Source organism: Stegastes partitus, unplaced genomic scaffold (assembly GCF_000690725.1).
Source record: "Stegastes partitus isolate 25-593 unplaced genomic scaffold, Stegastes_partitus-1.0.2 Scaffold1160, whole genome shotgun sequence".
NCBI lineage: Eukaryota > Metazoa > Chordata > Actinopteri > Pomacentridae > Stegastes > Stegastes partitus.
In genome coordinates this window covers 135384-160863 of record NW_007578891.1, presented here as the reverse complement: position 1 = coordinate 160863, position 25480 = coordinate 135384, and the positions used below count along the sequence as shown (strand labels likewise).

At 42.4% G+C, this 25480-nt stretch overlaps 1 protein-coding gene across 2 annotated transcripts in view; it reads right to left on the bottom strand.

The window, feature by feature from the left end:
- The window catches only part of dock4b (dedicator of cytokinesis 4b), a 132418-nt gene that overhangs the window by 89094 nt on the left and 17844 nt on the right, over positions 1 to 25480 (bottom strand). For both annotated transcript variants that reach the window (XM_008296880.1, XM_008296881.1), the window contains exons 2-6: positions 7934 to 8017; positions 5613 to 5653; positions 3586 to 3641; positions 3402 to 3498; positions 2663 to 2811 (exon numbers count right to left, since the gene is read on the bottom strand). In XM_008296880.1, the coding sequence (XP_008295102.1) occupies positions 2663 to 2811; positions 3402 to 3498; positions 3586 to 3641; positions 5613 to 5653; positions 7934 to 8017 (427 nt within the window). The remainder of the gene's footprint in view (positions 1 to 2662; positions 2812 to 3401; positions 3499 to 3585; positions 3642 to 5612; positions 5654 to 7933; positions 8018 to 25480) is intronic.

Sequence of the window (25480 nt, the reverse complement as noted above, 5' to 3'; positions counted from 1 at the left end):
AAGTGAAAGGATTGTCGGCTTTTTTTTTTTTTTTGAAGAACTGATGAAAAGAAATCCCGTCTTTATAGCTGCCTGCTATTCCTGCTTGTCCTTCCTCTTCATCCTTTAACCCTCTCTGTTCTTCTGTGTTCTCGTTCTTACCCACAAACACCTCTGTCTTCCCTTTCTTGTAGGTTAGCCATCTCAGCGGACCAAAACGGCACACGAGAGTGTGTCTGCTTCTCAGCAATAAAAGAGACGGGCCTGGTCAACCATACAACAGCCCACACCGAGGGACCCTCCAACCACCTCCTCACTAAGTATGGATGTGTGTTCAAGGAGGGCCTACAGCAGGGAAATGAAGGAGAGTGAAGGGTGAGGACAGACTGAAAGAGAGAGCGACACAAGTTGTGAGGATTTTTTTTTTTCTGGTTTCACCCCGACGGCATGGGGAGAGGAAAGAAAGAAGCGAGCGAGAGGAAGGATGGAGAGAGTTTCTTGATTGAGTGAGGAGTTTGCCTGCAGGGAGTGGAGGTGACAACAAAAGACAGAGGAGAGAAGAAGAGTCAGAGAGAGAGAGAGAGAGAAAAGAAAGTGAAGACAAGCTGGAGAGCAGCAGGAAGCTCAAGGAAAGAAACTGAGAAAGAAATGTGAAATGAGACGCATTTATTTTTAGTTTTGTTTGCTTCACACATTAGCGGAGCTGAACCGCTAATGCTGGATGAACCGACTCGTTAGAAGGCCACACTGGTGGATTTATAGGTTTTACTTTGGTTCATTAAGTACAAACCTGACTTATATTATTGATGGTAATTTCCCAAAGCATAGCAGGGTTTTAGATCGATCACTCCACCTTCCTGAAAGGTGTAATGAAAAAATACTTTCAGAGACTTTAAACTCTCTGCAGGTTATCCCTCACAGTGAAAGGTTTATTTATCTTGCCCGTTAATTCTGCAGAAAATATAACGCCATACAGTAATGTGGTTATGCAACTGTGAGCAGGGATTAGGAACAATTCAGTGAAACGCATACATCTGAGCTTTAGGGGGAAGTGTTCACCAAAGCATTTCACACCTGAAGCCAGCGTATTTTTTTAGTTGTTTGCAATAGGAGCGTCATGTATTTACATAATGCTAAATCTATCTATCTATCTATCTATCTATCTATCTATCTATCTATCTATGTATCTATCTATCTATCTATCTATCTATCTATATTGAACACCTGAACAACAATGAAGGCCAGGTTAATACTGCTGCTCTAAGAAGCCATGTCTGTACAAGACAATGTCCCTCGACAATCACAATACCACCGTAAAAAGCAACACTTGGAGGAACATTTCCTTCGCTATGGGCCGACCAGGCTGCCAGCAATCATCTCGAGTCAACCAGTTGATCGGTAATTGCGATACATCACTTCTGTGGAGGTTTGGCATTGTAGCAACCGAAGCGTCTCAGCAGCACCTGCAAAGTGCACTCAATCACTCCCAGCTGGACATTTTCTGGAAGAGCGTTTAGCATTTTCAGCTGGCAAAAAATAAATAAAATGCTTTTGTGGACACACCCCCTCAGAGTCAGCGGTTGAAAAGCATTTCTGTGTTGTTGGGAAATCACATGCGTTTGACTAATTATGGATTTTTAAGGACTTCTAGGAGCTTGTAACGCATAAGTCCACGAGGGTTAGATACTGGCTGTCGTTATATGATTGAGCCATAATAAATATAGTTAGTGTCATACAACTCATTCTTTCCGCTATCAGTCACGGTCATTCAGCCACGGCAATCACTGCTCTCATGTTACCATACATAGAAAGTGTTACGATCAGTTATGTCCAGTAAGATATAGAGATTTTACCATTTACCAAATAGGGGAAAGAGAGAATACTGTTTAAGGTCAGTGCTTCTCCAATAATTACTAAACCTAGCTGGCAAAATTGGAACTGAAAGTACCCTTGCTTCTCCTTTCATCACATGTCAAAAACAGTAATGACTTAAAGCCCGATTGGTATACTGGCACTGCAATTTCCAACCACTACAGAGCAACAATTAGTTCAGGTTGTGACAATAGATTCAGGTTGTCATTTGTAATTTGCTGTTGACTCTTGTTGTAATTAATAGATTCAAGAAATAGGCAGAGGCGGAAATGGAGTGTGACATCTTCAGTCTATAACCGCTTTAAAAAAGGAGAAAAAATAAATTTTGTTCACTAAATATCTCCTTTCTCTTAGTCCCTCCAGTCATCGCAGATAAGGGTCCAAAGTTTCTAAGAAAAGTGGGAAACTGGCTAACGGATGCCGTCAATATGCAAACATGGGAGCTTACTTTAACTGTGGGAAGTAACTCTGAAATCGTCCAAAAGCAAGCCCTTAAAATGTTACCCTCCTATCACTAATCATTCCAAAAATAGGCTGGCAGACTGTTCTTTGTGATGGATTGGTCGCAAGCAAGCGTCAAGTCCCTGAAATTTGATTGTTACACAGCGCTGTAAAATGAAGGGAGAGAAAATCGATCCAAGAATGTGTCGTACACAAGTGGTCAGCCAGAGACGCAAAGTTTAAGCGATGAATTATTAATCAAATGAAAAACAAACATCAATACGCTTCTTGTGTGTTCAAAAACAAGCGCCCCCGAATCTGGACAATTGAAAGCAGAGGTCGTCTCCCTCTCGGCCCTTCTTCTACTCACTCGTTGCCCCAGTCCAACCTCGCCGTGATGTGCTGCTTGACGTCCCTCATGCGGTCGTGAGTGAGGTGGCCCACCAGCACCTGCCTCCTCAGGTCCAAGATTTCATTCATCACGTGCCAAAGCCGATGGAACAAATCCCCTTCGTTCTTCTGTGGGAGGAGAACACAATGGGAAGAGGGTGAAAAAAAAACGAGCAGCGATTCAGTCAAAGGCGATGAATGAAAGGGAAATTGACAAGAAGGGAAAGACAGAATGAGGATGGCAGAAGGGAAGGCACAGATAAGGAGATGAAAATATACAGTTGCATCAACACCGCCTCCCCAAAAACATAAGTGAAAACATGAAGAGTGACAGAGCGCACATTAGAGAACCAAATCGACACTGAGAAGAAGAGGGCGACCCGGAGAGAGAAGCAGACAGAGGGGCTTAAAATGGATTTGTGCAAATTAGCTCCAGTGTCCTGCTGCTTTTTGCCGCAAATTTATGCACTTTGATCTGCAAGTATTCATCAGCTCAATTTAATCAGCACCCCAGATAGCTTAATAGGCCACAAACACAATCAATCCAGCTAATGAATGTGTATGAAAAAGCTCTGACTGTTTGCAGCTTTGGAATTACCAAATAAACTCCCTGCATGAGAAAACTAAAAAAAAAAAAAAGGGCGCTTTCGCTTAAGGAGCCGTGATATTTAAATCGATGTAAAGTGTGTGTGTGTGGGGTTGTGTTTGGCAGTTCTTACCACATAGAGCTGTTTCCACATGGCACCCCAGTCTCGCAGAGTTGACGTCATCTCCGTGATGACGGAGTCTTCAACGGGGATGACGGTCTCAAATTGCCTGCAAACACATGCATGAGAATCAGACAGCCGGCGCGCACAGAAATGGAAACAGACAACAACAACAACAGCACGTGACACTGCTTACCCTTTGTTCTTGACGTGGGCATTCTTCAAGTGGATGTAGCTGGATGGAAAGATCCCCTTTGGGCAGAAGATTTACAGGTTAATGAGAATGCTCCCCGAGTCGTTTGCTTGCGGTGTAATTAGCATTGTGCACGTGCAAATGACGCACGTAATCGATACGGAGCTGTTCGCAGGTTGAAAAAAATATAAATAAAAAGGAGATCGGAGGGAGAGGGGAGCAGACAAAGATAAAAGCAAGTAGCAATGGGATTTAGCAGACGAAAAAAGATGTGTGCGCATGCTGTTTGATGCTAATAAACTGGATGTTGCTCCCTATTGACTTAAAGAGATCAAAGCAGAACTTAGGTTGAAGCATCTGAGGATAAATGCAACACCTAACTCCTCACTTGGCTGATATGATGGCCTGTTCTTCTGCACAGCTTTAAAAACCACATGCACTCAGACTGCTAGCGCATGGCATTTTTTGTCTTTTGTGTGGTGTATTTAGTGCACGAGATGTAGAGTTTAATTCCCAGTAATGGTTTGGTTGGTTGGTTTGGAGCAAGCATATGGTTTTGTTTTCAAACTGTAATCAGATAAAGAGTTACTGGTGTCAAATAGTGTCACGTTTGTACGAGCCTTCATCGAGTTGACATTTTGCATGTTTTCGTTTTATTCTTGTAACACCTTTATAAATGCCAACAATCAGAACGTGAGTGTAAATAGCATTTTTTTCTTATTGTGGTGTTTGTATTAGCAAAGCTTTCTGTAACAGACATCACAAAACTTACTATTAAATGCACAATATGTGTTACAAGTGGGGACGTCCAATATTGGCTTTTTTGGCAATATAGAATAGAATAGAATAGAATACTTTTTTATTGATCCCCCATTGGGGGAAATGTACACGCCACAGTAGGCATCCAAAAATATAGAAAGTACAAGAAAATAATAATAACTAAGTAATATGCATCCTGGTGTCCGCACACAGCAGGTCCAAGGCCCCACCGTCTCCAGTTGGGCAGTCTACATACTGACTGAATGTAGGGAGAGTGGTAGAGAGCGACGTATGATTAAAGTCTCCTGAGATGTCGATCAGAGACTGAGGGTGTGATGTTTACAGCTGGGACACTGAACTATGGATGAGTTCACAGGCTGCAGCAGCATCACCCGAGGAGGGATGTAAACTGCACGTGTGAAAATTCTCCCGGCTGCAAACCAACCGCCAGCAGTTCAACATGCGATATGCTGATATCGCCCAACTCTCAATTTCCAAATCTGATATCAACCGATACCGATATATGTTGGTTACTGCAGCCACACTTGTTTACACGCTTCACGACCCAGTTTGATGTCGTCATCATTTGCACGCTGGTAAATGCTGGAGAAATCCAGGCGTTATTTTATTGGTTTTCATTACTGGCAAAACAAACGATATTGATAGATGTTACATTTTTATGCCATCAGACATCCCCAGCTACAGGATAGTAACTTTGGTTGATAAGTTTTATGTTCCAGGTCCTAGCAGTGACTGGTGGCAACTGGAAGCTATTCATCTTCTTAGATGTATATTCTTTAGTTTTCAGTTAGCTCACGTAACACTGTGACTCTGTTTCTCCATACCGTCAGTCTGTTCTGCACATACAGTAACTTAGGCACGTCTGCTCATCCGAAAAAGTCATTTTGCTCCTCCGCCGTTCTGCAGGTGCACACAGGTGTTTTCTCTTGTCTGATTAGATGTGGCTGATTATACCTCTACTTCAGCTCAAGTTGGGTGGAGCGCTGCGGGAAATCACATGGTTTCAGCGAACGAGCAGGCATTGTGACTTGTCATAGTAGGAAAAGCAGAGGCGTCGCTGATAACATCTGCCGCTGACAGTTGTCATCTCAGCTGGTGAAATTGCTAGTTTTGGCTAACAATGACAGGCCTGAGGGAGACTTTCAATTTGAAAATATGCGCTCTGTCAGCTAACGTACTGTTCGATGATGAGAAAAGAGGGCATCGGGGTTTAACGAGGGTACAAACAAACCACGGACAAGCATGCTCACCTTTACGTTCGGGTTCTTCAGGATGAATCCTCGGTACCATCCTGCAGACACAAAGCACCGTTTTAATTACCAGCGTGTCACTATTAATATTACACATTTATATTTTTATGACCTGCGGAACAGATGAGGTAGAGAAGTATGAAAAACTGTAAATTTAATAGGAGCAGAATAAGGATAGGAGAGAAGATGTATAAGTGTTTTGACAGTGAATTCATCAAAATGATCCCATTCTTCCCACTTTTGTAACAAGTCCAACAGACGTTCATTTTATTCCGTCCCCTGAAAAGTGGACTTAAATATTACCAGATGGCTAACTTCTGTAGGCATCTTACTGCCAGCTGAATACTCCCACCGCCAATAACAACGTCATTTTAGATTACATTTAATGTGACAAAGCAGCAGTCAAAAAAAAACAGCATATGCTTGCAGTGACCACAAGCGGGTGAAGGGAAGAAACCTGTAACACAGAGAGCGGCTGAGAACGCTATAAATAAGAGCATGACTGGTTTTCACAGATGTTAACAAAAGCAAACACAGAGAGAAAGCTAAAATAGCAGTGGTTTGCAGTCACTAACACTCTTCTCACACCATTACCAATCTGGGCTGAAGCCAAATCAGTACGTTCTGGGTGTTTGTTGTTTTTGTTTTTTGCAAATTCCAACACTGATAGAAACAATCTAATACAATTTACATTTAGAGGGCTTGAGCTGATGCTCTTTTCCAAACGGACAATTTAAGCTCCTTCCACTGTTGCATCCCATTGTAAGTCCCTCCAGATAAGAGCATTATCTAAATAGCTGAAATGTAAATGTAATAGATTATTGTAATCACCGTCGGGTGTTGCCAGAACATCTGCGACTTAGGTAGTATGTTCTTCCTGATTTGTTTCATTCATGCATGCTCTGTATTATATATATATATATACCCATAGTATTGAGTAATGCGTCTGGGTTGGAATTGTGGAACACATGCTCAGTATTTCCTGAATGAGTCATTTTTTTTTCAGGTCAAACGCTGTGACAGTTCTTTGCCATGGCCGAAAGCCACGCTATAGTTCCACAGGCTGGCTGCAGGGGAACGTGAGACAAGACAGAGCGGTTTGGGGATATTTTAAATCACAGTTTATATACCTCGCAGTCAGCCTAATGTATTCACTGCTGTCAGAAACTTAACAAAAGTTCACGAAGGAGCCACTGAAGAGGCCGAGTCAAAAATCAATTACTGAGGCGGTGCATTTACAGGCAGCAGCCACATGTCAGTGCAGACACGTTCGCTTCTGTAAGCTCCTGTGTTTTGAAGTGTCAACAGTATCAACATGAGGCAGAGCCATTAGTCTGTCTCCTCTGCTGTCAGCAGCCTGTCTCTCAGCCTCTTCGCTGCTGGCAGGATTTTGATTTAGTTCCACCCTTCTGGGCCAAGCATTCCGCTGGCTGTGCTATTGTCTACTTCCTTTGGGCCTTTTACCACAATATCACATCCCTCTGGCCGGCTAGCTGCACGACTGACTGGCTGCCGGTCTCTCGGTTTGTGCGTTTCTGTCTCCCAACAGGAAGTGAGTGTGTCAAGAGCTCCGGAAGAGGGAGGTGTGCACGCATTCGAGCGTGGTTCCATATTTGTGTGAATAAGACATAGGTGTGAATAAGAGGCTGTGAAATGCATCCACAATTGTTGTAGAAATTAAAGCAGGCCTCCGACGGAAAAACAGGAAGACAGCGAGAGAGAAGGAGATATAAAAACCATCTTAACATACACAGGCAGGAGAGGAGAAAGAGAGAGAGAGAGAGAGAGTGTAAGAAAAAGCAACTAAAGGAGAAAAACAGACTGAGTGTGGGCAGGAAGGCGGGAGAAGCAGCCAGTTTGTGGTGCAGGAAACAGCAGCAAACATGAATTTCCACAGGCCTTCATCACAGACAAGACATTGCTCATTTTGTATGCACACTGCATCTGGATGTATGTGAGAAATGTGAAGTCCGCCTGGTGAACTTTAGGTACGAGAAGCCCACATTGTTGCAAGTCGGTGGCTGCACTCACAAATCTGTGGATAAATATGTGTGTATTTACATGCATCACTATGTACTGGATTTAACGAGGGAAGTCCACACGTGCCACAGCTAAGACACTGATTCCTTTAATCTGTCTGCCTAATGGAAAGCAGAAGTGCTGGTAATATTTTTGTACGTCTTCACCTCACTGCTCAAGCGAAGCAATTGATTTCCTTGCATGCACTGTTCTGTTTTAATTCTGTTTTGTTTTCCCCCTCATAGAAAGCAGCTAATTGCTAAGCTAATGGATACAGAATAACTGCTCCGTGTGCATTGTACCTTCACATTTCTCCAGGATCTGCACCGTGTCTCCAATTTCCAGCGGGAGGCCATGCTGGACGGTCCCTCGGAAACTGGCCAGCACTGCAAGAGAAAGAAGTCCAAAACACCCACATGAGTCTTTTTTAATGCTTGAGCTTGGTTATGCAGACTTAGAGAGAGGTCCTAGGACATGAGCAGAGTGATACAAAGCAAAGCACTTCTAAAAAATCAGGATATAAATAAATAAATCACAGAAAGTGAGAGAGAGTTAGAGAGAGAGGAGGTGCAATCAATAATCTGTGTAGGTGAAATAAAAATCAAAGCTTATAAAATATCTCAGTGTTTCTGAACCAGCTAAAATACACAAAACAAACTTACATAAATACATTATGAGTAACAAAAAATTGTTTTTTTATTTTAAAAAAAAACACTATTTTAAGGCAAAACTTTTACCACAATATAACCCGAGGCACAAGAAATGACAGTTATAGCAATAATAATGCAGAGACTTTAGCAGAGATACAACACTGGCCATTTAATCCTGAACACAGAGGGGTCATAAATCATTTCGTATGATGCAGCGATACCAGGAGCAGCCTGTATTTGATTCAACCCAAGCTGTTTACTGCGGTGATTCATCGCCCGCCGAGAGACGACTGGCCGGTGGACACATACAGCAGCACAGGTGTTAAAATAATATCTCTATAGACTTACACAACCTCTCATTGAACCCATATTTACATGCTGAAGCTTAGAAAGTGGATGCAAAAATGTTTTTATGAACAGTGCAAGTAGGGGTCAGTTTAAAATGGACTCAACACACATTTTGTGTTCTGATAAAGATGCATTGGATATATGTTTTGCATCTTTAAGGAAAGGTATAAAAACAGAGAAAGAGCTGTTACATATAATAGATGACACTGAGAAAGAAGTATATTATCAAAGAAGACAAGCACAGAGAGTTCTGAGTGGTTTCTGTTATAATGAAGCTTCAGGTGTGTTTGCTGATTAACTCTGCAAGGTAAAGCTGTAGTTTACTAAGTTTCAAACAATGTCTTTGGCAAACTAGTTAGCAGCTTACCTCGGAGACACTGCCCGACTCCACACAAACATCTGCTCAGCTGAGCAGTGTTGAGAACAGAGTAAACAACAGGGTTGAAGCCACTCTGATGGTGAGATTGTGTGATACAACCATTTCTAAGTTACCACATGCACCTTTCTGGTATCATGTTGCGTGTAAAAATCAAAAATCAAAAGTTTTCAGACAACATACACACTAATACCAATATATTTCTTATTGGCCAATATCAGCCAATGACATCGGCCCGTTGATATATAACTCTGTTCTACTGCTGATGGTCAGGAGTAGCAGGACGTCCAACAACATTCATCGGCGACGCTCTGCTCTGAGTATAAATACATTTTAGAGGTGGCAGTAAACCGAGACACATATACTGGACTGATAAACTGCCTCAACAGTAATCGTGTACATCTGGTGTGGCTGAGCAGCTGTTTCCAGCAGCTGGACTGACGTTAACTGGAGAACAAGTCAGTCCATCATCAGGTATCAGAACCATGAAAAGATGAATAACATTACAGCTTATTTACTGTGGAAGAGCAAAGCTTGTTTGCTTTGTTTAATATTTAGGATTTTATCAGGGTAATCATTCAATAGCAATTTAAAATGATGTCATTAATTCTTGTTACTTAATTTATAATTAACCTGGTGTTTATCTGTTCTCTAAATTCCTAATGTCACCTTATTAGCATTAAGTGTCAGCAGTTAATGATGGTTTTATTAATATGTATATGTGTTTCATTTGTTTTAAAGACGAATAGATGATTGAGTATTAGTGTGGTGGGCTATATCTTGAGGAAACTGTTAAAATTTGCATCCCACTTTCGTATTAAGTGCTGTGAGAGAGTCAGCCGACAGACCTTCATCCAACTCTTTAAAATAGCACCGCGTCCCGCTGACTTGCTAACTGCCGCACACATGCACAAGATGAATTGAGCCATGCTGCTAATCCTGCACGTACAAACAGACACATCAACCGCCGAACGCCGATGTTCATACGAGCACAGAAATGTAAACACTGACGGATCCATCAACGCGCAAAGTGCAGAAATGTCTACAAATGTTCTTGCTGCTGCTGCTACACGGGCAGCGAGCTCGCACAAGCAGCCTATTCAAACAGCAATGTATGCAGGACACACATGGACACACACAGATACCCATTCACACATGGACACACACATGCAATTGAACTGGGATTTGGAGTGGAAATATATAACAAGAGTCCCCGCCATGCAGATGGGATCCCGCCACAGCTAAAGTGTTTAGGGAGAATTTCATGTCTTGTGCCTGCAGGGCTCATCCACTGTACCTGAACGCACCACCCAAACTGCGCTGAGAGAGTTTCCCCCTCGCTGGGAAGGGATTATATTTAATCCTGGACAGTTTAAAGGAACAGGGGCTTGTACCTAGAGAGCTAAAGCACAAAAACACACTGGTCATGTTTCACAAACTACTAATAACTATGAATTCAACTGCAATTAAGTGCCTCAAGAAATTCATCTTATGGAGTTAGATTCCAATGATTCTAGTTATGTAAAGCATACATTTTTTGAATTTCATTTACAAGATACACTTTGAAATGCACATATTTTGTGTTTTAATCATTCATGGTATGAATGAACTTTTTCTTGTAGATATGAGGCTATTTCTGATTTTAAAAAATGTTGCACTTTAATAATAGACTAAGTTGCGCTCTGAGAAAGACATAACCTCCAAACAAGAGGTTGATTGCTGATGGCATTTTTTTCACTTTTGGGACTCTTTTTTTTCCTCTTGCAGAATAGCCCACCACCCCAAGAGAGGATTCAGCAGAATTACTCATCAGCCCGCTGCCTCATGTCGACATTGAGATCAAGTCTGCTGATGAAACAACCCTCTGCGCCGTCTGTAACTCTGCATGAGTGTGTTAGTCGGTGTCCTTTGCATTTCATGCTGAGGCTTCGCCGGCTCCTTGTTATCCCTCGAGCTGCAGAACCACCATCTTTACAAGGGATTTGTCACAAGTGCACATCTGACTTTGTAATACATTCAAAGACCCACCGCATGCACACAAACACAAACATGCAGAGATGCCCGACGCTTGCCTACTTTTTTGTAATTCATTCAAAGCCCAATCACTCACACATGCACACTGAGACCAATCACAGCGAGCGCACTTTCACTCACAAAGTGTGCCCAATGCATGAATTATCCAACTTACTTCCCCAGCTGCATTGAGCTAAATTATTCAGTTTCAAGTCACCGCTTTTTTCTTTTTTTTCCTTTTTTTTTTTTCTGCTGTGAAATGAAAGCTTCCCGCCTGTCGATCCACAAGCCAGCTGCCGTCTGACCGTCTGTCTCTAACTGCCTGTCATCAGTCTATCTGTCTGTCAACTGTCCGGCCTGGCTAACCAACAAATGATGCGCAGAGGAGACGGGGAAAAGGTGTTCGCTCCTGAGGGAATTGATTTGTTGTTGTTTTGTCCCATCGGCTGGGTATGTGTCCTATTGCGCCAGAGAGAAAGAACAGTGAGTACAAACGGGGGGAGAAAGATGCCATTCATGGCTGTTCGACCGCACAGCTGCCGTGAAGTACAAAACAGGCATAGCGGGGGGAAATGCCTATAAATTGACCAATGTACACACACGCCACATGCACAAACATGAACGCCACCGGTGCATGAATATCCTATTGCATGAATTCAGCGTAAACACACCGGCCGAGGCTCAGATATGACAATGAAACACGCGCAGATTTTCTGTCTATTGAACCCGTTAGACCCAGTTTCCACATGGCCAACAATGACCAGCATTTCAACCAACAAAAAGACAAACTCTGATCCTTTCTGACACACGCAAGCACGCTCAGTCTGATTGTATGCGACACTGGTCCACTGGGTCATAGCGAGGACGCTGCTATTCTTGACCAGACCGTCATTCCTGAACTAGAAATTCCACAAAGATGGCAGCCGGAAAGAGCAAACTAGGCATCACATGCACAGACAAACAGAAACAAACAGTATATTGTCAGTTTTCTCAAGAGAAAACAAAGGAAGTGAAGGAATCGGGACAGACAAACGAGGGGAAAGAGAACAGATATAGAATGTGTGAATGCCTCCAAGAAATGTTAACTTGTGGAGGTCATACCAAGAGAACATAGGGACAGCTAAGGTGTGTCTAAAACCACTATTTCATTCACTAATCCTGCATCAGAGGTTCAATTTAAAAAGCAAGCACCAGATTTGGGGCACTATGACCACTCTTACATCACTTTGCATTCTTTACAATTTAAACAGAGCACTGCTTTTGCTTGCAACTCCTGCAAATGTGCAAACTCTTTGCATGACGACACATGTACACTGCATTTTCTCACAGACCACAAGCGTTTAAAAATTGTGCCAAAGCATTTTAACCTAAATTAAATCAACACACACTGCAAAATATTGTGACACGCCGTAGAAGATATTTAAATTGATACCAGACGATTACTGACCTTCATGCGTTCTACATACTGCAGTTTGTGGTGGGTTTTTTTCTTTTTAGTTGGTTAAAAATGTGTTGCTCTGCTGTGCACACACAAGTCTCACGCATTATTTTGATTTCTTCATGCTTAACATCACTTGCCCGAAATCTAAAATACTTCCACATAACAGATGACGATCCATTTCGAGAGACCAGCTCTTCACCTTCTGCTGCAGACGTTTCATTTTCATTTTGCTCGTCTGCGCTCGCTTGAAAATTACTCTTCAACTCTGGACTGCAGCCACAACATCCAGAGTTTTTTTTTTTTTGCACAAGCTGCCACTGCAGGGGTGCAAAGGCAGTGGCATGACAGCTCCCCAAAAACCGGAGCCAAAACATCTCCATTGCTCCCTGTTGGCTGGCTTTTAGTTGAGGAAGCACTTGATTTGATACGCAGAGCAGAGCAAACATTCTGTGTGTCAATATTGCAGTCGATCGTGTTCATTTCGAAGCCAAAATTGTGACTGAGATTAATATTACGCGAGCTGTGCCCTCCTGCTGCTGAATAGCACATGGCTACATCTCACATCTACAAAATACACAACATTGCACTGTGAGATAGTTAGCAGAGATTAATTAGACATGCTGCCAATGCAACTTCTTTTACTTTCACTGTTAAGTTTTGAGGACACTATATAGTGGATAAAATTACACACTCATAACAAATGGCAGAGACTGAATACAACAACCTATAGCAACCAGGTAGTGATGAATGATACGGCAGGAAAACACAGAAAAAAAAGTAAAAATATGCAAAAATCAAAAGCAATGAGCAGCACTGAAAACAGTACATTTATCATTCAATGCAATTTCAAAAACGTTGTGACCGCAACTGTGGGAATGTTGTTAATTTCAATCATGATATGTATATTTTTTCACTTTTCTTTAATTAATGACACATATGCCACATCTCCAGCATAGTAAAGTATTTATTTAAGCTTATTTTAAGTGCATATACATCAAAAAATAATGTATAATTAAAAAATATATAATCAAAGCGTACAGAGCAGAAGTCTACGAATATATTCAGCCCCACTCAGTCTAAACAGAGTCTCATTTTATTCCACTTTTCCTCAAGTTTATGTGTAAATATGTCCACGAGTCAAGTGGCTCCAAGTAGACCCTCGAGCAGGTGGTTTGTTTTACTCATCGCAGTGAAAAAATGTACACAAACATGAGGATTTTCTGCTTTTCTCTATTTTATATGTTTGTCATCACAACTGCTCGGACACAGTTTATCAGTGCAAACAGTTTCTTCATCAAAGTTCTGGTTAATTTCAGTATATCTGCTATTTTTCTTCATGTTTTTTTTAGTGCAGCAACATGTGGCGTCATACAACCTTCCATAAAAGTCATCCCCAAGTTTTACACAAGGACTTACACAGATTAAAATTTGTAGGAAAAGAGAACAATGAGCTGGGAAGCCACATTTATAGAGTGAATAATCATTTGATAATTAATTATTAAAAATCATTGATAGCCTCATCAATAATGAAAATAGTCATTAGTCGCAGCCCCACCTCAGATATTAGACCAAGCAAAGTTGCACCGAAAGCAAAAAAAAAAATCTGTTCATTAACCGACTGGGACGGTGACACATGGGATTGTGAAGTCAGAGGTTGCATTTCGATCTCTTTAATGCGCTTTCACCTCGCCTTAATCCATCGGGACTATGCAGTGTATCTGTTTGCTAGTTTGCAAGTGCATTCTGCTGAATAAGTCGCGATCCCTAGAAAGCCTACTGGCTCGGATTAGGCTTACATGTGTTTTAGGCTGCCACTTGGAGTCAAGGCCTGTCAAACCATGTTACATTTGGTTTGCTCGTCGCTCCGTCTAAGCTCCTTACAAGAACATATACCGCCACCGGCCCTGACCGAGGAGAACACCAGAACTCTCCTTCAAAATAACAAAAGTGACAATATTATGAAAGCGATACCATCAGTAATAGCAGGTTTGACTGTGAAAGTCAAACAAATAAATAAGCGTGAAGAAGCAAGTGTTTTTTGTGTCAGAGCCCAAAGCTTTTACCACTAAATCACATGGCGAATTTTATTCAAAGCACTCCTTAATGTGCTTTTTAACCCAATTAGCCTGACCCTTTCTTCTCTCTGACTGATCTGACAATGATTCACACACATAATCCACTCCCACATGTTAATTATACAGCATTTATATCATTAATATGCTAATGTGACAACACAGAAACTGGTGGCACTCCACTGGCCCCCATTGCTGCCAAATGCAAGGATCATGAATATGTAATTTGTGTGTGGGAATATACGTGTGAGTATTAGGAACCACGTACAGACACCCATGCAAAAGACATATTTGTAGGAACGCATTAAGATCAAAATCAGGTTAATGGGATAATTCAGAAGAAGGAAGAAGTAATACCCCACATGGGGAAGCAAACGCTTGTTTTCATTCAGTTTCTTACATGTTTACAATGTGAAGAACTGAACACACAGAACTGAAAGTTCAGCACACCAATAAAACTCTCTACTTCCTCATGCTGCACATTCTGCGTTCTGCACGTCCACTGTCCAAAAGCATAGCACAGTCAGAAATGTATTTGCCAAACCAAAAGTGCTCCTTATTCCAGCAATGTGACTAAAACATTCCTACTCAGACCAAAACCAGCTCAGCTATGTTTTGTCTTCGCCAAATCCACGCACACTGTGTTTCTACTCAGAAGCTTCGAGCATTTATCTTTCTATGTGGTCAGTAAAAGGGAGCTACAAATGGCTCCATTTCATGCCAAAATACTGTACATGTCCACCGCCTCGTGGATTAAAGGCAGCGAGGGGGCGAATGTGGTTAACAACACACAAAGACTTACTCAGGGATCTTGCAGTAGGAAAATCCAAACCACAAAGACGTGTTTTTTATGGATATACAGCTCACAAACACACACACACACAACCTTACATCACAGAGCAGGAGAGCTACCTGACAGCTCGAGTGCGAGACAGATTAAGTCGGCGTGTGTGCTCACTTGTGGGCCTCCGCGAAAAAGTGATTTCTCCGACCGAGCTAGGAATGCTGGGAAGTGGCATCATGCATTTTAAAGGAGGTGCAATCAACAGGGGTCGGCGGGAGGAGAAGAGAGCGGGCAGATGTCTGGAAGTAGCAGCACCGGGAAGGCCTTGAACAGGACTCAACTTGGCAGTTGTGCGCGCAGAAACACACACAAAAACACACACACACATGTGCACAGACGTAGAGGTCTGATAGGCAGCGCAGACAAAAACCAGGGCAGCAGAATCACCCAGGAGGAACGGCTTTCATTTAGTCCTTCTCCATTGCCGGCCGCCAGTTTCCTTGCGCTGCCTTTGTGTGCGCCGAGATAGCACCCCAACCGCCATCACAAAACTGCTCACTAGCAACAATAACCCTTCTCTCAAATCACGCTGCTGGAGCAGAAGCTTTCAAAGCAGAGGAATGTTATTACAAAAAGTGCAGCTCAGGGCTCAATAACATTTCAGCATTGCCTCAGTGTCGGGGAGCGAATGTAAAATCCTTACACCAAATGCATGAAAGAACTCAAAAATAAATACAAGCTGTGCAGGTGAGACTCAAAGCCCTCTATTAAAAAGAGAATATGTCTGCAAACTTGTTCGAACTCCTGCTGCTTTACCCCGCGCATCGCCTCTAGCGTGATTAGGAAGACTCTCTTGTAAACACATCCTCACAGAGATGCACACAGTTTGTCAGTTGGCTTGTTTTAAAGAGGCGTTTAACGAGGAAAACTTTTTTCGGCGAGTCTTTTCATTAGATGTGACGAAGTTGAACGTATCACCAGCTAAGGCAGCTGCAGTCGTGAAGTGCGGGGGGAAAAAAAGAGAGAGTAACTAAAGTGACATTCAGTCTGTCCAACTGGTCCGAGCAGGAAAAATCATAAATGACTCAGATTAAATAGAAATATAGGTCACTGCGCTAAAACCTCACCCCATTCCCAGGCATTAATCTGACTCTGTGTGTGTATGTGTGTGGCTTCAAAGCTAGCTAAGTGCATGCATTAGATAGCCCACTGATGCCAAAGTTGAGATGAGATGATTATTATAATCCTCTTGGGAGGGTTTTATCTCACCTGCATAAAATTGTATTTTTTTCCCCTCATTCTGTAATATTTATCATTGTATTATGACATCATTAGTCCTGCTTTTAGTCACTGTGATGTCTAAATAATCAAGTATTTTGAAGGGATTTTTATACTTTCTTTCTCAAAGATTGTTCATTTTTTTCCTAATCCTCCTCTATAAACCCATCTCACTTGACTTGTCTCTTTTGTACCTGGGAATTGCTAGTCGCAGCCAAAGAGGTGCGCAATAACAACATAAGGGATGCTTCCTGTGACTGGGTTCGATGGTATTCTTGCCAAAAAAAAAAACAAACAAACCAGGCCGGATTTCTCTTATTTCTCTTGGAAGCAATCCGATGCCAGCGCACCCTACAGGATGATTGGACCCCTTGTCGAGCTGCCACCGCATTTCAGCTCCGGGGTTTTTTATCTCTGTAACGAAACACTCCAGAGGGCAGCAGGCAAGTCAAGTGTGAAAGCAAATTCATCATCTTCATCAGGTACACCGCGTATTCGGAGCTGCATTGGTTGATATTTGAGACCACTCGGGGGAAGTGCAACAAGCTGTAAACGCAGTGTTGGCATATTATTTGATGATTATGTTGATGTGGCTAATGTACCTGTAAACGGTTGCTTGTTCACACATCTAACCAACATCGAGCAACATTAGAATTCACTTGGAGTTATACTGCTGCCCACTTTTCGAATGTAATGTTTGTTCTTGTCGTTCTGCTAACTTTGTCTATGTTGTGTTTGCTGCTGGCAGGTTGTGTGCAGTAGGGTTATTGAGGCTTGTGCATCAGAAACAACTCTATGAAAAAGATGTTGAGGTTAGCAGTGAGCCACAACATTAAAGCTGCAGGTCTTAAAAAAAAAAAAAAAAACAATGAACCGAAAGATGCTAAAACCCCCCCTCAGAGGAACTGCAGAATGAAGCGGTAATACCTGTATGAGCAACATGTCTCACATTATGTGTAGCAGGGTTTTCCATTGTTGATATAAACACATAGGTGAGTGCAACTTTCACCCAAAACCCACCAGTGAATTTGTAAGGTGTGTAATTTTTTTGCAAGTTTACATTCATTGTAGGAAGTAAGTGTAAAAACTGACAGAAATCATCGGATTTTCAACTTTCCGAGATTGTGATTTTTCGTATTGTTGGGAAAAACAACCAAATTTAAATTTCAAATTGAGACATTTCATCAAAATCCTGTTATTCTACTTGTAAATTTGTCAAACATAACCCACTTGTAGGGACCAGATTCTGTAAAAAACTCAAACTTCTGCACTCTTCAGCGCAACTAAGAAGCCACTACTGACTCAGCTGTGACCAGCAGTCACAAGACAAAGATTCAAGGTCTATTTGAATGTACTGGGCTGAACTGCAGGCAGTGTTCACATGAAGCAGATAGGGGACATGTATGGAAACAAATTAAAGATCCAAGGAGTAAAAACACCTGCGGGCACTTGGAAAAATGTCCCACCATTGCAGGTTTTTGTCATTTTTGTAAAATGAATAAAACGTTATTATACTGAACAAAAGACTCTCCACCTCTAATAATGGATGTGCTGTTTCCATAGAGGTGCAGGACTTTATATTGCAGCAAAAGATGAGCGAGGAGACATGTGACAGGAGCAGAAATGCCCACAAACCACTTGGGTTCAGAGGGTTAAAGAATAATTCCAGTGTATTGCAACTTATCTTTGTCAGTTAAGACAGCAAACCCACGGTTAAGCCTTGTCATCTAAACCACATTATTTAGAGGCAAAACTGAAAGCGAGCACACCCAGAATATCAGCATCTGCACCGGAAAATTGTGGGTGGTTCGGTTCAGGCGAGAACGGCGGGTCAAAGTTCAACGAGGAAGTCAGACTGCAAACTGTGATTGTTTACAACGAATTGTAGAAGTTAGTAGTCTTACCGCTTACCTTGGTTTTGTCTTTGACTAACCTTGCACAATACCACATGACAGCCACAAATAGAACCTAGTATTATCTATTCTCTCTCTTTTTTTTCTGAACACAACACATGCTGGAAGCTGCAGCTTTAAAGAGAGTTGATTTTCAGCAGCAGGTGAAGTCACACCGACACCAGTGCCTACACATCCTCCCACCCTGCAGAGAGACGGACCGGAGAGTGGAGGAAGAAAGGCTACAACATGCAGAGAGGGAGAGCTGGGAAATTAAGGTTGATGAGAAAGTGACCGAGGGAGAAGATTTGTGGAGATTGCCAGAACGAAAACGTGAAGAGTCTGCCGCGGCTCTCACCAACAGAGAAACATCTGCTTTTCTTTCTTCAGGTATAACCGTTAGAAGTGGGAGTGTCAAGTGAAACCTACGGCCTCAATCTGCCTTTTTCTGTTTCTGAGTCAGCTGCAACCTCTCCACTTCCTTTATATCTACCTCTACGGCCCATTCGCCGCTGTCTTTCAAGGAAGAGTAGGTGTGATTGACCTCTATCTGCATTCCAGACTCTCTTGAATCAAAGTGTGCACTTGTGCTGCAGCAGCACACAATGCTGATAGGGAACTCAACACGTGAACACGTACGAGCGAGCGTGTGACCTTTACGAATCCATACGAACACGGATGAATATTATCCACTTGACAGGTTTTATGTTTCGCTGTCAGCTGCGCCATAAAACAGCGCCTGACATCACTTCCCCGCTGTCATGACATCAGCAAAAGACCCTCACCCACAACTGGAGGGAGAAAAAAAACACTTTCTCTCGTTTTCATCGCCCCGGGCTACAGCAACCCAAATAGCAGTCAGGTCTACGCCGAGGATGATGAAACAATGATGGAAAAGTGATGAAACAAAACCAACCAAAAACAGCATCTGTGGTTTTATCTCGCAGTGCTGGTAGGGCGAAAATCAAAAAAATGAAGGTGTGGCAGTCATAAAAAAAAAAAAAAAATGGGGAAGTGCCGCCCCAAGGTGAATCTATATCAATTGGATTTTTATAAGCAGAGTTGGTGCAACTGCAGCTTTGGCTTAGTTCAGACTTTTTATTTGTGTTTTGTGTCTGTCAAGAGATTTAAAATGAGAGAGACACAGTGCAGCCCACAGCAGCAGCCTCAAGCCTGGTGATGTGCAGATACTTGTGGGATTTGTGCTGACTGGGGAGCAAAAAAAAAAAGGAGGCAGACTGGGTAAAGTCAGACAAAAAGGAGAGACAGGTGAGAGAAGGTGAAGGACAGATCAAGACGGGCGGAACAGCGAGACTGACAAACAAAGCGACCTGGAGAGACAATAGAAAGGAGACGCTGGAGAAACAGAAAGGGCAACGGAGAGTGAATCAAAGAGAGAGGCAGAGGAGATAAGTAGCTGTCAGCTTTTGTGTATCTCACTTCACGTTGTTTGCCCATGTACTGTATGTCAGCCAGAGGGGAAAAGAGATGCTCCCTGTCGGCTCTCAAATATGTACACGCTGACCGCAGGGCCAGGGCAAAGAGGTGGGGACTAGAGCAAGGTCAAATCAGTCATGGAGAAGGAAGAGATGGAGACAAGGCTAGATAGAAAGAGACAAGAGAGATGAGCCATGAGGAAGGCAGAGGAAGTTCTGTTTACAGTCGTTTATTGTTTGCATGATTATACTCTCGCTTTATGGAGAAACTCAATAAAGAACAGAATGAGACAGAGACAAATACCTTAGAACTCTTGTAAAGTGAGAACTGGAATGTTTTGTTTATGCACAACTATCAGTCTTGATCATCAACCCACTACAGCTACTGACATGCAATGAAATCTGTATAATCTTACGGTTATTTTGAAGTATTTCGCCAAAAACCGTCATCAACACTGAGGTTTTTATTGCGATAACTGTTTCAAGTATATATTGTAGACAAAGCGTAGGAACTAAGAGCTTAGTAAAATGAAAAGGACTGGCAAAGAATGACATAAGAGCACAGGAACAGATCAGAAAATAGCAAAGAGATCAGCTGTTCATAAAAAAAAACACTGTTAGGGCAGCAGTTGGCATCACAAAGCCAAAGGCTGCATAATTGCTAACACATACTAGTATGGATGGGTAACTAACCGAAAGCAAACTTTATATGCAGTTGCGTCCTTTTGTTCTGATGTTACAGAAGGGCTTTATGCAAATGAAAACTGTGTAATACATGCATGTACTTCGACTGACATGTTAATGAATACTCTACTTGGAATAAAATGTTTGTCCTTCCAGTAGAGTTCCAGAGATGCCAAGGAAAGCCTGCAGTGGCCTAGTTACTCAATACGACACCTGACAGTTGAATTGCTCTATAAACAAACAGTTTGTGCAAATCGTTCTCTCTCTATTTGTTGATGGAAAGAAAGGGGACGATCAGACTATGATCAGTTATCCAGAATGTTATGGGGGAACATAATAAGGATCGTATCCTCCACATTTGGAAATAATGGAACAGTGGCGTCGTGGATAATTTTGTACATCCAGGTGCAACAGAAGCGATAAATAAGATCTTATTATTCTCCTGGAGATACACGTAGTTGCTGAATTGCCAGCTTATGGAATCAAATTAGCTCTGCATAGAAAAGTTTTTCATGAAGTTAATGATTAAGAGGTTTTTGGGAAGTCTGGAGCAGAAGTATTTATTCTCCTTCTTTAAAATGGTAACAGTCCAGCAAACAGACCCAGTATGGCAAGATATCTGTGTAGTGGGTTTGCTTTGCTGGAGAGCTGTATGATTTTGTGTTTTTATTTTTTAGCGGTTGTGTATTCATATTAAAAAGTTCATTTTTTTTTGTACAAATCATACACATAGGTGCAGGAAAGTTACACTTTTCACGAGGTTTTAAATTAATAAACTGAACCTTGATTCTTGAAGGAAGCCTCTTCAAGCCTGAGGATATAAGATGATGTATGCAGCTCAGTTTAAATGATGGTTCTCATTTGTACGCTCAGCGTGCATTAGAGTGTTAATGTGCTGGTATCATACCATTTGATTCAGTAGTGTCATACTGGACAGCTGGTGCTTATCACCTCATTAGAAAATATTTCCGCTCCCCACTCTGATGAAAAGCATGTTGTTCTGCATACATAGAGTATCTCAGCATGCGCACATGCAGGACATTGCACAGACAGGGCCGAGGAGGCGCACAATAACATACACAAACACACCCACGTGCGTGTTGTCCACATGGCGAGCAGGGGTAGCCCGGAGTCTTGGAGTCTGCACCGAGCCATGAACAGCCATATGGAGGTTTTCTTCTTAGTTAAACCCGCTGGATTGTTACACGACAGTAGCCCGGGAACAAGTCACGCTTTTTATTACACGCAGATGCAGCCTGTTTTTGAACACTGATTTGTTGTTAAGGCAACATGCCGCCACAACATCACCACCAGCACTCTAAATTGTAGGGTACGCGCCATGACACAGAAGCTCGCAGACAACAAATGAACTTCCAGAAGCTCGACGGAGCACACAAACACCTCCGCCGAGCTAAAATTAAAACTATTGTTCAGCATTCCTCACTGCAGAATGAGACCTATCCATACAGGGGCTAAATTGTGGCGCATAAACACATACAATAGACAGTACTTAAAGGATAATTCTATAATAAAAGTGCGGTAATAAAAGGGCAGTGATGCTCTCGAGCTGTCGACGAACCGGAGCTGCGGTGCCGAGGGCAGCGAGGAAATGAAAACAGATTTTACTGCCTCATTTCTGTGAAAAACCACAGGCTGTGCTGCTAAACACACATACCTTGGTATCCGCCTGGCATCTTAATGCGCCCACGATATGTATTTGTACATATGTGCCTGCGTGTTAAAGTGCACGTCATGCCAGCAGTATCAAAACAGGCTGCGTTTATGTCGTCCCTACGGGCAGGAAGGTTTCCGCTTCATCTGATTAGCAACCCTCGAGTGCTACACACACACACACACACACGCTTCGGTTTAAAAGACGTTTTAGATTGAGAGTGGGATCAACAGAAGAGAGAGACACTGAAGATAAATGTCAGCAGTGGACCGTGGGGTTAATATTGACTTCGACCTCTGCAGCCATTTTCATCTCATTACCACACCAATCATACGTCTTCCATCAGTGATGAGGCTGACCGTACATCCTTTTGAAGCAGTGACTCACACGGTCGAGACCCCATGCTGCTACTGCTAAATGCTAAGTCTCCTAGAAGGATCCGCTAAGTGGAGTGCGGAAAAAAAAGACAAATAAAGTGAGAAGGAGGGAAAGATGACAATGCTGATGATAGGGCTGAGGCTAAGTATAGAGTTTGGAGACAATTAAAGCAATTATATTACTTGTTTCCACGTCTACCCAGTCTTATTTAGCGTAGTTTGTTAAAAAAAACAGAAAATTAAAGCGGGATAGCAAACAGGCGAGGCACAGGAAAAACACTGTACCAGCATCCCAAGTGCTGTGTAGTCATTATTCTATACATTCACTTCACATCCTGGCCCAGTCGCCTTCATTCAGCTCTCCTCCCGAGAAGATAAAACAAAGAGCTCAGTGACAAGCAGAGACAGAGAGACTGTATAAGAGAAGAGAGCGGACTGAAGCATCAGTGAGTGATTCGAGTCAGCGGGGAGTGTATGAAAAGCGCCAGAGTGAATGAAAAGACCACAGTGTCGGTCATCTGCGCCGAACTCAAACGGCCGCCGGGCACAGGTTTGGATATTAGATGTAAGCTCGGATTCGCCGCGTGCTGCCGAGACGCGGGCCTCGGTGCGGGAGCTAAAAAAAGTGCGCGCGAGCTGACAGACGGTCATAGCTTCAGAGCACAGCCGGGGCAATTGAAGACACTTCACAGGAAGTGGCAGCATGGAATAACCCGGCAACGCACACATTAGTGGCTCCACTCAAGGACACACAGATGGCAGGTGCTACACAAATACAGACCACTGGAGCATACCTTATTATCAGCCTAAGCCAGCCAGCCAGCTATCTAGTCACTGCTTCTCAATAAGAGCCATTCTGCAGCTCAGAGTGTGTCCCTCAATGTGGGCAAAAGAACGGCTAAGCTCGCGCGGGCAAGAATGGAAATCCTACGAAGCAGGACATCCAGCATATCACATGGAGACGAGTAAAATGAAGCAAATACAGGTCAGTAAGTGGAGGGACATGTGAGGATATTCTAATCAGGGGGGAGGCAGCATGTGTAGTCTAGCGCTGACCGATAAATCATGTTTCGCTGCAGTATGAGCGAGCACAATAAACACTTTGGGGGGGAAAAAAACTGCCTTGAAATGCAATGAAAACGGAAAAAATAATTTGATTTATGCATTCACACTCGACATGCAAACATTTGGCCAATCAGATGAAGTCCCGGCCAGTCTTCAGCTGCCCTCAGATTAATTAGTTTTCAATTTGGTTTCAGCTGCGAGGTTGATGAGGGAGAGGAGAGCGAGGAAAATGTCAAGTGATGCTCCTGTTGAGATTAGAAGAAAATATTTTTTAAGGGAGCAGCAAGGAAAAATTAAACTTTAATTTCTTATAGTTATAATATCCTATTTAAATTAATATTACGTTCGACTGGTTGGCTGTTCATGCCCAATTGGTTCAACAAAAGCATAATTAAATATTTCATTTATTCAGTGTGCATAGACTAATTAATGTTTGGGGTATATTTTGGCAGCGTGCTTATTATAGCAGGAAGATATAGCTAATACACTTCGATATTTTTTATTCATCGCGAGTCATATTGCAATATTAAACATTCTTTCTGCAGATGGGAGATTCTCCTCATATCACATGCAAGCCTAGTGCAGGCTCGTGAGATGTTCCAGTGAGCCCTCTACAGTTCACAGGCCAGTTTTCTCTGTTTTACGTCATTAAAAATTGACAATCTTTGGGTTTTGGAGTCTTAGTTGGACAAAACAAGCATTTTGAAAACACCACCTCGGGTTGTTGAGACCTGTGATTGGCATTGTTGTCATTTATTGATTTATGAAATGATTAACATCGGGCAAATAATTATGCTAGAAACGTGCTACATCAGAGTGTTTTCCAATCAATATGCTTAGGCAGAGAGAAAGCCATCGTGGTCTATGGTAGGTATGGTGTTTGACTGCATGGCTCAGTCCGGGCTTGACAGAAAAAAATGAGGAAGAGCACGATGAACGGCTTAAAAATAAACTAAAGGTCTCTGTAGGTTTATTTATTTATTTAGCTTTCTTTTCAGAATAAAAAGATTTCGACTAATAAGCTGTTAATATCAGATTTATATTAAACAAAAAAATGTTGATATGGACATTACAGTCAAAAACCAGAAAAATCAAGAGCGCATTCACCCGTGCAGCAACATAAAAACAGAGTTAAATGAAAATAATCTTGCTTTATCCAGAATGATGTCTGGGTTTTGGTAAAGTTCTTGTATATATCACTATCACGTCACAAACCTAATACACAGGAAGAACACAGAGTTCATCGAACAGAACATAATGAAGTATTTTATTGCCAAAAGTTGTCGTGCATTGCTCTTCAAGTCCAGAGCTTACAGTGTGATTTTGACCGCGTTCTGCAAAGCTGTTACAAGTAGACTCTGCACTCCTAAAGGCCTCTAAACAAAGAGGCATTCAGCCGTGGCATTAGTAAGTACAGTGTGCAACTCTGGGTATCAGGCACCTCTAAGCAACAGGAAAAGTTGGTAAGCCCCGCCACAAGACCTTTCAAGCTCGGCCGGGTAGGAAGAGCAGAGGCGGCCGTTTGAGTTCGAGGCTACAATGGAGCTGAACTAACAATGACAAGATAGCGACAGCGGTGAAGGGGCGACCGAGCCAAGAAATATGACGAGTACTGAATCTGTCATCTAGCCCCGAAACCTCAGAATAAAAATAAAATGTTTTCATGTGATATGCATTCTGCTTTCCATGAGCCACAAGATATGCAGAATGAATGAGTGTGACTGTCCGTTTCTATATTGGCACTGATTCTCATTCTTTCCA